The sequence below is a fragment of the Phoca vitulina genome, unplaced genomic scaffold, assembly GCF_004348235.1.
Source record: "Phoca vitulina isolate PV1807 unplaced genomic scaffold, GSC_HSeal_1.0 scaffold23, whole genome shotgun sequence".
NCBI classification, from domain to species: domain Eukaryota; kingdom Metazoa; phylum Chordata; class Mammalia; order Carnivora; family Phocidae; genus Phoca; species Phoca vitulina.
In genome coordinates, this window is record NW_022589726.1 from 21,525,499 (window position 1) to 21,538,193 (window position 12,695).

General features: G+C 46.5%; 1 protein-coding gene across 1 annotated transcript; it reads left to right on the top strand.

Moving 5' to 3' along the window:
* The first annotated feature begins 280 nt into the window (after window positions 1–280).
* Window positions 281–3,896, top strand: LOC116642144 (tubulin alpha-1B chain). The gene is made up of 4 exons (XM_032420222.1): window positions 281–527; window positions 1,903–2,125; window positions 2,290–2,438; window positions 2,736–3,896. Exons 1-4 carry the CDS (start codon window positions 525–527, stop codon window positions 3,714–3,716), a joined length of 1,356 nt encoding a protein of 451 aa, XP_032276113.1. The 5' UTR covers window positions 281–524; the 3' UTR covers window positions 3,717–3,896.
* The last annotated feature ends 8,799 nt before the right edge of the window (window positions 3,897–12,695 follow it).

Consider the following 12,695-nt stretch of genomic DNA (forward strand, 5'->3'; position numbering starts at 1 on the left):
CAAATTGTGGCAACATGAAAATAATCAGCTGAGCTATCCGGACCAGAAATTTCTGCATCTCATGGTGCTTCATCTTTAAAACTGTACAGACTTCTTAAGTCTTAGGGTTCGTCCAAATTAAGGCAAGCCTGCTTTCCCGTTCCCATGTTGGTTGCTTTCCGAACCTGCGCCCGCCCCCACCCAAGCCCTGGCGGCCATGCGCCGCAGACTGCAGCACCCGAGCTCGCTGTCCGCAGGCGCGGCGGACCCCGCCCCGCAGGGCCGGCGCGGGGTGGGGGCTCTGGGCCAGGAGCCCGCCTCTGCGGCGGCCGAGCCGGGCGCCGAGTGGGCGCGCCGGGCCAGGGGAGGGGCCCGCGGCCATGGCACCGCCTGGGCCCGCCCGCCCCTCCCCGGACCGCTACTTAAGTAGCTCCGGCAGCGCCCCGCCTCAGTGCGTTACTTACCTCGACTCTTAGCTTGTCGGGGACGGTAACCGGGACCCGGTGTCTGCTCCTGTCGCCTGCGCCTGCTAACACATAGCCACCATGGTAAGTGGGCCGCTCAGGACGCCGCCTTCGCTCTGGAAAACGGGAAACGCGAGCCGGGCAGTCTTGGGGGGGCCGTTAGCCAGGGATCAGCGCTCTGGTTTTGGAAGGCGAAAAGCGAGGCTAGAGGCGAGGGCTGTAGTAATGAGAATGGTTGGGGCCCGGGAGGGAGGCTGCCGCGTTTTCTTCTCGGACTCTGGGAGGGCATGGCCGGACGCCGGCTCCCCAGACTGTGGTTGGGGCTCTCAGTTAGCCCTTACCTCTTGGACGCGGCGACCCGAGACCCTACAGTTTTTTCCCGCGCGTTCCCATCCCCCTTTCCTTCGTCCGCTTTTGGCGGGCGCGCGCGCGCGGGCTCTCCACGCCCTCACTTCCTCCTCTGCCAGAAACGCGGAGGCGGGAAGGAGCTCGACACAAAAGCGCAGGCGCAACCGTTACCTTCCCGCCAGGGAGCGGCGGGAGACCGCCTTTGCCGTCTGCGCGTGCGCGCCGGGTGCTGAGGGTCTACCACCGTAGGGTGTGTCTTCTCTTAGCCTGAGTTTGGGGGGGGGGGGGTGTTGTTTTTTAACGAGAACAATAAGATGAATGTGGAGAACGGCTCCTTGTCACTGTGCCGCACTACGCTAGAGTATTAGGACAGTTAGCTCCCAACAGCTTCTAGAAGCCATCTGTCCTTCCTTGGTCTAAGTTAGGAATGCGCATAGGAGCAGGTGGTGGCAGTGAGTGATTTTGAGGGAACGGAAATCGGATCTTGGTCCAGATCTGGGCCGCCGATAATCCCCTGCTGTGCCCTGACAGATGTGAAGGTGCTGGGCTGAGCCCAACGCCTGGGGGAGCCGAAGATGGTTGGCCATGGCAGGCGCCTCTACAGACGTGGCTGCTGCGTGTCTCTGCAGCTGCGCGGCCCCGGTGGCCGCAGAGGGGCGCGGGTGCGCGCACACCCTGAATTGCTCATTCATCCTGTGCCGCAAAGCCCCGCCCTTTGTCCCTGCGGCCAGACATTTCCTCTGCACTGTTCTGGCCACGTGCTTCCTGCGATGGGAGCTGCCCGGAAATCTGGCCGCGTAGTCTAAAATGGAATTCTGAGGCCTGAGCCCTGGATGAATGGCCTCCCTATCTTCGTCTTCCAAAGGAGGAAGCTGTGACTAAGCGCTCTTGGTCTGGAAAGAGACCTTCCCAATTTAGATAGGGGAAAGAAATTAATTAAAAGCCATGCATATCAAAGTATACAGAGTCTCCCCTAGAAGAATATTACATTTTAAATAGTTTTAGAAGGGGAAGTTTGTAAGATTGTTTACATAAATTATTTTGTTCTGCTTTACAGTCACTAGATTAGTTTAATACTGATTTTCTTTTTTTCTAATCTACTTTTCCACAGCGTGAGTGCATCTCCATCCACGTGGGCCAGGCTGGTGTCCAGATCGGCAACGCCTGCTGGGAGCTCTATTGCCTGGAACACGGCATCCAGCCCGATGGCCAGATGCCAAGTGACAAGACCATCGGGGGAGGAGATGACTCCTTCAACACCTTCTTCAGTGAGACGGGCGCTGGCAAGCATGTGCCCAGGGCCGTGTTTGTAGACCTGGAACCCACGGTCATTGGTGAGTTGGCCTCAGTGACCCCCGTGAGCTCCCGGGGTGAGACAGTGGGGGGGGGAGGGTGTCTGGGACAGGAGGTCTGTCTTGAGGCTCCGCGGACACCCTGGGGTTGAGCGGGCTTGTGCAGGCGGTGAGTGAGGGGTGGCCGCTCTATTTGCCTTTTGCAGATGAAGTTCGCACCGGCACCTACCGGCAGCTCTTCCACCCTGAGCAGCTCATCACCGGCAAGGAGGACGCTGCCAACAACTACGCCCGAGGGCACTACACCATTGGCAAGGAGATCATTGACCTTGTCTTGGACCGCATTCGGAAGCTGGTAGGTTTATTCTCAAGAATAAAGTAAATAATGATCCTAAGGAAGACATTGGAAATACGTTCTTTTCATCTTAAACACAGAACTGAAATGTAATAGAGTGAGGTAAACTATTCCTTTATAGTTTTTTTAAAAAATCCAATTAAAGCATTAACTATTTGGTGTCATTTTATAGATATTAGTGAAGCTATTTTTAACTAAATGCTTAGTAAGATCTATATTCTTGGAATTGTATGAAAAGTGAAAATATATTGCAAAGAGCAGTAATAATATGTTTTCTCTATTCCTTTTTTCTAACAGGCTGACCAGTGCACAGGTCTTCAGGGCTTCTTGGTTTTCCACAGCTTTGGAGGGGGAACTGGTTCCGGGTTCACCTCCCTGCTGATGGAACGTCTCTCTGTCGATTATGGCAAGAAGTCCAAGCTGGAGTTCTCCATTTACCCAGCCCCGCAGGTTTCCACAGCTGTAGTTGAGCCCTACAACTCCATCCTCACTACCCACACCACCCTGGAGCACTCTGATTGTGCCTTCATGGTAGACAATGAGGCCATCTATGACATCTGTCGTAGAAACCTCGATATTGAACGCCCAACCTACACTAACCTTAACCGCCTTATTAGCCAGATTGTGTCCTCCATCACTGCTTCCCTCAGATTTGATGGAGCCCTGAATGTTGATCTGACAGAATTCCAGACCAACCTGGTGCCCTATCCCCGCATCCACTTCCCTCTGGCCACCTATGCCCCGGTCATCTCTGCTGAGAAAGCCTACCATGAACAGCTTTCTGTAGCAGAGATCACCAACGCATGCTTTGAGCCAGCCAACCAGATGGTGAAATGTGACCCTCGGCATGGTAAATACATGGCTTGCTGCCTGTTGTACCGTGGCGACGTGGTTCCCAAAGATGTCAATGCTGCCATTGCCACCATCAAGACCAAGCGCAGCATCCAGTTTGTGGACTGGTGCCCCACTGGCTTCAAAGTGGGCATTAATTACCAGCCTCCCACTGTGGTGCCCGGTGGAGACCTGGCCAAAGTACAGCGAGCTGTGTGCATGCTGAGCAACACCACAGCCATCGCTGAGGCCTGGGCTCGCCTGGACCACAAGTTTGACCTGATGTATGCCAAGCGTGCCTTTGTTCACTGGTATGTGGGGGAGGGCATGGAGGAAGGAGAGTTTTCCGAGGCCCGTGAGGACATGGCTGCCCTTGAGAAGGATTATGAGGAGGTTGGTGTGGATTCTGTTGAAGGAGAGGGTGAAGAAGAAGGAGAGGAATACTAATTACCATTCCTTTCAGCCCTGCAGCATGTCACACTCAGAACTTTAGCTTCAACATTAGCTGACAGGCATTAAAGCTTTCTGGTTAGATTGTCTTCACTTTCAACTGTGATCATGTCTTATCCATGTGTATCTGTCGCATTTTTCCATTATGTCTCAAAAGTAAAGGCTTTAAGAAAGAAAGTTTGACTTCTGTGCTTTTTTTAAATTGCTTTCTCCAGTTCAGGATCTACTACCATTCATCTGTATCTGGAAGATAGCAGCAGGGTGCTAATATCAAAGATCCCATTTCCTGTGTAGCCACCTCTGGGGAAAAGAGAGCACACTGGACTAGAAAAGCAGGAGAGCTGGATTCTGACACTGATCTAGTATCACCTCAACTAGTGTTAGAATCTAGATCAAAGGGAGCTTAGAAAAATGTTAGTCCAGAGCTAATCTAGCTTTTGAAATTATTGGTTAATTACTAATGACTTAGGTATAGGAAATTTTAAATGTCCTACAAATTCATGACTGCTGCTTAAAGAAGTTTGCTAATCTATCAATGTAACTAAAAATTTTAAAATGACCCTTCTATAGGAAAACAGATGACTAGAGAAATTCTTGAGCATGATGAAGTAAAAGCTGTTTCCAACCCTGTCATAAGTTGCAGGATCATAATTCCTGCTGATGAACAAAAATCCTAGTAGTAAACCAAATAAGCAGCTGTGGGTTTTAAAAAAAGGCCATGGATGTTTGTGGAAGAGCACTGCTTTAGTAGGAGAGGGTGAAGTGGCAACATTTGTATAGGTTAGGATAAGAGTTTACAATTTAGGGCACTTAGCATAGTTTACATTCAAGAATAGAATTTGGGGGGCGCCTGGGTGGCTCAGTCGTTAAGCATCTGCCTTTGGCTCAGGTCGTGATCCCAGGGTCCTGAGATCGAGCCCCATATCGGGCTCCCTGCTCCATGGGAAGCCTGCTTCTCTCTCTCCCCCTGCTGTGTTCCCTCTCTGTCTCTGTCAAATAAATAAAGTCTTAAAAAAATAGAATTTGGCTACATCTAAAGGACTATGTAGGAGATAGGCAAACAGGATTCAGATAGAGTGTTTTACTGCAGAGAAAATGTATATTTGAAGTTCAGAAAGTACAGGGACTATTAAGGCCTGAAGATGTTCATCCTTGGTTTAAAAATTAGGGAATACCAAAGTTTTCCCTTTTTTTTTTTCCTTACAAATTTATAAAATAGGTACGGGCTCCTGTTCTCAGATATTTCAGAGAAAGCTCTGTTGGGTGGCGCTGCGGGCTGAGCACAGCAACACAAATGGAGCCAGCGCAGGTCCCAGGGGAAGGCCGATGCCGGGGCTGTAAAGTGCTATGGGGAACCCTAAACTGAATTAGTGACCAAATGGGGATTGAAGGTTTTGAATTAGTGCTGAACTGGAAGGAAGTCGGTCTTGAGAGATGTCTGAAAACTCTCTGATTCAGTCTGTCTCTGTTCTTTTCTGTAAAGCAAGAGGGAAAGGTAGCTAGGCTAGAGCCCGGGAAACAGCAGCAAAGTAATGCAGAGCAGAGCTTGCTTTTCAGGAAAATGTCCTGGGTGACCTAAAATCAGGGAAGCACACAGTGTACAGTGTGCCATGTGCTTTTTTCAGAATTCTGAGGCATAAGGCAGGGACAGGATCAAGAAGCGAGCATTTCAACTGCATCTGATTTTTTTTTAAGATTTTATTTATTTATTTGACACAGGGTGGGGGGGGGAGCAAGCACAAGCAGGGGGAGCGGCAGGCAGAGGGAGAGGGAGAAGCAGGCTCCCCACTGAGCAGGGAGCCCGATGTGGGGCTCCATCCCAGGACCCTGGGATCATGACCCGAGCCAAAGGCAGTCCCTTAACTGACTGAGCCACCCAGGCACCCCTGATGTTTTATTTTGGTTGGGTTTTATGTGTTGGGGTGGGGGGTGTTGTATTTTTAAGAAGATTAATCTGTAGTAAACAAAGCAAAATAAGATGACAGGCTGGTGCTAGTTAAATAGTTGTTTGCAATTTTATTACCTATTGTCACATAACAAATTGCCCCAAGATCTATATGTATTACCTCACGTGGTTTCTGAGGGTCAGGAATTCAGGAGTGGTTTAGTGGGCTAGTTCTGTCTTGGGATTTCTCATAAGGTTGCAGTCAAGATGTTGACTGAGGCTACAGTTCCCTATGTGCTTCACTGGGACTGAGGGATTCACTTCCAAGGCGGTTCACCCACCTGCCTTGCAAGTTAGTGCTGGTTGTTGGCAGGTGGCCTCAGTTCACACGTGGACCTCTCTCCAATAGGGCTACTTGTGGGTCTTCAGAACATGGGGACAGGCTTCCCCCAGAGAGTGATCCAAGAGAGGGCAAGTTGGAAACCGCAATGCTGTGACTTAATCCTGCAAGTCACACTCTCTCATTTCTACAACATACCATTTGTTACACATGTCAAACCTGTTTAATCTGGGAGAAAACTACAGGAGGCAAGAATCAGTGGGAGTTACATACAAACCCCTAAGTTTTAATGTTTCTAAAGGATAGAACAATATCTTTTATATTATCCTTTTTTCCCCGGTATGATTGATATATTTCATTTTTTAAAAGGGAGGAAACCTGGGTGCGTGGCTGGCTCAGTCAGAGGAGCATGCGACTCGACCTCTGGGTTGTGAGTTTGAGCCCCACGTTGGGTATAGAGATTACTTAAAAATAAAATCTTAAAAAAAAAAGGGGGGTGGGGGAGGAAACCTGTAATTTAGAAAGGTTTTCTAGGGGCGCCTGGGTGTCTCAGTCGTTAAGCGTATGCCTTCGGCTCAGGTCATGTTCCCAGGGTCCTGGGATCGAGCCCCATATCAGGCTCCCTGCTCCGTGGGAAGCCTGCTTCTCCCTCTCCCTCTCCACTCCCCCTGCTTGTGTTCCCTCTCTTGCTGTGTCTCTCTGTCAAATAAATAAAATTAAAAAAAAAAAAAAAAGGTTTTCTATTTTCTACAGTTCAAACTCAAATTTCAACATTTGTGGTTGTTTTAATTTAAGCTATCCTTTAGAATAGACACCTCCTATCTACCTTCTTCCTGAACTATCCAGTCCTCTTTATATTCTAATTATTTGGTTATTGATCCAACTGGCTGCTTGAATTCAGTATTCCCTCTGTCCCCTCTGTTCCTAATCATCTTGTATACAACATGACGATTAGTAGTTACTAATAGTCAAAACCTTTGGTGACGTGAAATACCAAGTGTGGGACTGGGGTGGGGAGGAAGGGGCTGCCTATAACGAAATGCCAAGGCAGCCAGGAAATGCCATGAAGCATTCCTTTGGGGGGCACTGGGGTCTGATTATATCTCTGCCCTGGCAGCAAGCACAATTCCTGGTAATGATTATGGCCCACAGACTGCTCTATTGGAGGTAAAAATAAGGATTATTTATTTCCCTCTTAGGACAGATTATTCAATACAAACATCAAACCCTCAACTTGAGGGTTTTGTAAAACATATTCACTCTCTTTTCAGGCCCAGGTCTCTTTAAGCACCTTCTGAGTTGAGTTTCAGGATAGAGAGGCCTAGGAAACAGATTGAGACACTTGACTTTTTGTTCTGTCATTAGTCAGGCTCTCTTAACTTCCTAGGCCTATTATCCCTTTTTTCTTTTTTTTTTTTTTTTTAGATTTTATTCATTTATTTGACAGAGACAGTGAGAGAGGGAACACAAGCAGGGGGAGTGGGAGAGGGAGAAGCAGGCTTCCCACTGAGCAAGGAGCCTGATGTGGGACTTGATCCCAGGACCCTGGTATCATGACCCTAGCCAAAGGCAGACGCTTAACGACTGAGCCACCCAGGCACCCCCCCAAAGGCAGATGCTTAATGACTGAGCCATCTAAGCACCCTGGCCTATCTTCCCTTTTGCACTCCAGATTCCCATTCTGCCTTTCTCAGAGAGGGTGGTGAATAGGAAAATCAAGTCTGGAAGGACTTGAAGTTTAGCAGCGATGTGCATCTAAGCTTAGGAGATGAGGGACAGGGCACCACAGGACTTGACAGCTCTACTCAGTGAGACACCAAAGCCACTGCCAAGGAAAAATGAGCCATTTATTTAGAAAAGAAATAGAAATAAGTAAAACCCAAGGAGAGTTTACTTAGAGATGGCAAGGGTGATGATGATGATGATGATAATTAACCTTAGTAATCAAGACTTTCAATTTACACCCACCCACCTGTTTTTAAAAAACACCAGAATGCTTGGGGCGCCTGGGTGGCTCAGTGGTTAAGCGTCTGCCTTCGGCTCAGGTCATTATCTCAGGGTCCTGGGATCGAGCCCCACATCGGGCTCCCTGCTCGGGCGGGAAGCCCGCTTCTCCCACTCTCACTCCCCCTGCTTGTGTTCCCTCCTGCTGTCTCTCTCTCTGTCAAATAAATAAAAATCTTTTAAAAAAAATAAAAAACACCAGAATGCTTAAATGCCTTTACAATGCAGCATTCTTTTTTTAAAAAATTTTTTAAAGATTTTATTTATTTGACAGAGAGAGACACAGTGAGAGAGGGAACACAAGCAGGGGGAGTGGGAGAGGGGGAAGCAGGCTTCTCGCTGAGCAGGGAGCCCGATGCGGGGCTCGATCCCAGGACCCTGGGATCTTGACCTGAGCCGAAGGCAGACGCTTCACGACTGAGTCACCCAGGCACCCCGACAATGCATCATTCTTAACCTCCTTGAGATGACCTTAAAATGAAAGGAGCCCAGTGCCTCATTTTTTTTTTTTTTAACAAATGACAGGTTTAGTTGGCAGGGAAGAAGGGAAGTGATACTACAGCCCTGTGTCCTGCCTTGTAGGACCAAGGGCCTTAAATATTGCTTGCTAAAAGATCAGAAGGAATAGGAGTCTTTCAGCCTTATGGAGGGCCAGGTACATGCTCAGATTAAGAGGCTTCAATGAGAGAGAAGAGAGGTGGCATTTTCCCCTCCTGATCCCCTCAAATTCCTGGCAAATTCCTTAATGCCCTGCAGATGGCACCACTGACAACGAGTTTTCTGCCCAGAAGAGCAGAGCTCAGATTTGTGAACTCTGCCCTGTCACCTTGGAGCTGAGCCTAAAAGATACATAACAAACAGGAAGTAACTGACTTGTCATCTCTGGCTTGTTTTTTTTTGTTGTTGCTGTTCTGTCCATTCCTAAAGGCAGCTAGGCCTCATACTAGGCCATTATGACTCAGGCAGCCACAGGATTTAGGAACTCCCATACCCAAGCTCTTAGCTGCAGCTCCTGCCTCGAGGGTCCTCCCCAGGGTGGGATGGGTATCAAAACATGGTCTTGGGGTCAACATGTAGTAAGGGAGATTGCCAGATCAATCCGAACTCATTATTGACGCAAAATCAATAACCACCTAATGATGTGGAAATTATCATGTAGATACCGGTATCTTTGTGTTGTGAGGCCCAGCTACTTCCTCTCTGCCATTTGGTCTGTACACCAAAATATAAACGTCTTTCCCACCTATCCCTCAACTGATCAACCCATCTCCCAACCGACAGCTTGCCGTATGCTACTGTGTCAACTGTGATGAAGTTAGCTCATCTCATTCCTGCCGGGGGCCTTCACTCTTCCTCCCACCTATATAATACCTTTTCCAGCCATAACTGCCCCCTCCCATCTTTGCCCACTTAACTCATACTTTTCCTTTGATGATGGAAACTGAAATGTTACCTCTTCAAGGACTTAAAGATTAGGTCAGACTCAGATTCCCCATTAAATATTTGCATAGAACCTTTTACTTTTCTCTCAAAGCACTGATCATATTTTGGAATTATATACTTATTTGTGTGATTATTTAATTAATATATTTCCCCCCTATCAGATTTTATAAGCTCTACATCTATCGTGCTTATTACCATTGTATTGCCAGTACCTAGCTTGGTGCTTACTGCATGACTGGCACTCAATAAAGATTCCAAGAATTAATTTGGGGCAAGAACAAAGATTCAAACTTTTAACTCTGAAAGCTAGAGATGACTGCCCCTCCACTGTCTTCCCTTTTTTCCCCTTTTCCCAGGCCCAAAGATCTAAGATGCCTCAGGAAGGCACCACAGGGTAGATGGTGATATCAAATGAAGGTAGAAAGGAAAGTTGTTCTAAACATTCTTCATAAATAAGACCTGTTCTAAAGATTCTTCATAAATAAGATCCTTCACCTTCTCTCTGGCCCAACTTGTCTTATGATAATAGCATGCAGAAACTTCTGCTGGCTCACACTGACCAAATGAATGTGTGCCAGGGTCCAAAGTATGACCCAGCTATCAGAACAGGCAGGTGTCACCTTAGACATTCCATCAGTATGCAAAGCTAGGCAAAGCTAGGCAAAGCTAGGCAGCTGAGCATTCCCAACATCTTCTTCACTGGTTGCCCTGGTTGCCCTGCTATGCAAACTGTTTATCCAGTTCTGGGCACCTCAAAGAGGATACAGAGAGGCAAGAGAATTCCCTTCAAGGGGTGAGTGGAATGCTAAGGAGCTTTGAGTAGAGGAACTCAGAGAACTGAGGATGTTTAGATTAGAATAGAGAAACCCAATGAAGATCTGCTGTCCAGAAATGGCAGCAGCCTCATTCCTCAAAAACCCAGAGGGCACAGCAAAGGATGGGGAAAAGCACTGCAGCTCACTTTCTAATAAGCAGCTAGGATCAACAATGGGCCACTATGCCATCCATGTTGTCAGTGGCAAACAGAGAGAACCGAAGATTTCTAAAATCCCTCTCCATTCCCAGAGTCCAGGATTTCACAAATTTTTCTGCTATTTCAAGCCAATCTTTCATTATGACTATCCTCTCAAATATTTTTAGAAAGGTCAGAGAGAGGTAGGGACAAAGGAACAGAATCGCTCAAAGCATGTTTCTTAAACCCAACCCCTGCTAACAACAGGCTGTCAGATCCAGGTAGGTCTTACCTAAAAGGAACCTCTGGTTTTCTGGCTTCCCTGGCACCAGAGAAGAGGGCAATCCCAAAGTTGCTGGTCCATTTCTAGGAACTGGTCCAATTCCCGTCAGAGAGAAAGGAGGAGGTTTACAGCCTTACCTTGGGCTGCTACAAAATGCCACAGACTAGGTGGCTTAACCAACAAACTTTTATTTTTCACAGTTCTGGAGGCTGGGAAGTCTAAGAATCAGTGTCTGGTGAGAGCGCTCTTCCTGGCTTGCCTTCTTGTTATGTCCTCACATGGAAGAGAGAGAAAGCTCTAGTCTCTTTCTCTTCTCATAAGGACATCAGTCCCATCAAGGGAGCTGTACTTTATCTAAACATAATTACCTCTCAAAGGCCCCACCTCCTAACACCATCATTTTGTGGGTCATATAAAAATATTAATTTTTTGAGGTATAATTTGACTAACATTAATTTGGGACACCTGGAAATGAAATTGACACAAAATAGCCCAGCCTATAGCATTTTCACCCCAGAGCTGGAGGAGTTCTTCCTGAAGACCCAGGAAGTCCTGGGAATAAGATGGCCTTGAAGGTACTCAGAGTAAGCAGGACTTTTTCTGTACTTACTGTATTTTCTGTAGAAAAAAATAGGACATGTAGGTAAGCAAGGAGAAAATGAAGATATCCATAATTTGGAAAGTTTCTGAAATCTTTGTTTAAAGAAAAGGGCAACTTTTCCTGATTCTCCTCTCTGTCCCTCTCCTGCCCCAGTCACCTTGGGGAGTGGATGCCCCTGGTCTTCTATCTGCTCCTCTCAAGGTGCTGTTCAGCAATAAATCATCATTTGGAAGCTCAAAAGTGGTCTCACAGATACAGATGGAAGAGTTCCAGGGCTCTTGAAGGTATTGAAGTTCAAGTTTTAGCTTTCTATTACACTGACTATCTAAGCAATATAGTAGTGAGGAGAATACAGAAGTGGGGTATATATTCACTAAGAGGCAACAGTAGAGTGTCAGGAAAAAGGGAGGCTTTGGAATCAGAGAGGCCAAGTTCAAATCCTAGTTCCACCACCCAGTGTTGTTGGCCCTTGTACACATTACTTAATTTCTTTGAACTGAGTCCTCATCTCTAAAAAAAATAAAGTCTATTTTCAAGGTCCTTTTGACACTGAAAAAATCTATGTAAAGTATCTATTAATATTTAGCACTTAGTGGAGGCTCAATCTGGACTTGTTCCCTTCCTTGTGTTGCTTGAAGAAGTTGAAATTAATCCTCCATAATCAAGGTAGTCCCCTCCCTATGAAGAATGGGTTACTAATCTCATAGGCAGATCAAATCCACAAACACTGTTTACTATGAGAACTACACCGAGGTTGGAAGGAAAGGGATGAATTAAAAGCCACATACACATTTCCAATCCTTGAAGGAGAGGGGAAAGGAGAAAAGATATAAATGGAGGTAAATTTAAACAATACAAAAGATTTAAATAATAGCTCAAGATAATGTTATGAAACAGTGCATAGATGCCTGATTGTTCACTGAACTATATAGCTGAAACTGTACAGGCAGAAATCCCTTCAGGAAAGAATGGAAGAAAAGACGTTATTGGTGTTGAGCCTTGAAGTAGATAGGATTTGGACAAAGTGAGACTTGGTAAGTTTAAAAATATATCATGGAGTGTCTTTTTGCATAGTTTTCTGAGTGTTAATTCAGTGATCAGAGAATCTCTGAAAAGAAAGTTATTGTGCTTCCAATGGATTTGTAAACAAGGGCTCAAGGACTTGTGAGCAAATATATCAGATTGTCACTGGGCTCAAAACTACTTTCTCTAGGAAGTATTCTACATTCTTTCTCTCTGTTCTGAGCTTGAGCTTGTCTTCTACTATGCAGTTCCAAGTTCATAGGTTTATTGATATTTTGCCTTTTAAAATTCACTTCAGTTGTACATAACTGTACATTCTGGATGATGATAAGTCTCTAAGCAGAATCTATGCTAACCAATTGTATGAATCAGATTTAATAGTCTGTGGCTCTGGGGATGTCACAGAACTTTGGAAACTGCAAAGGACTGTTAACATTAGATTTTT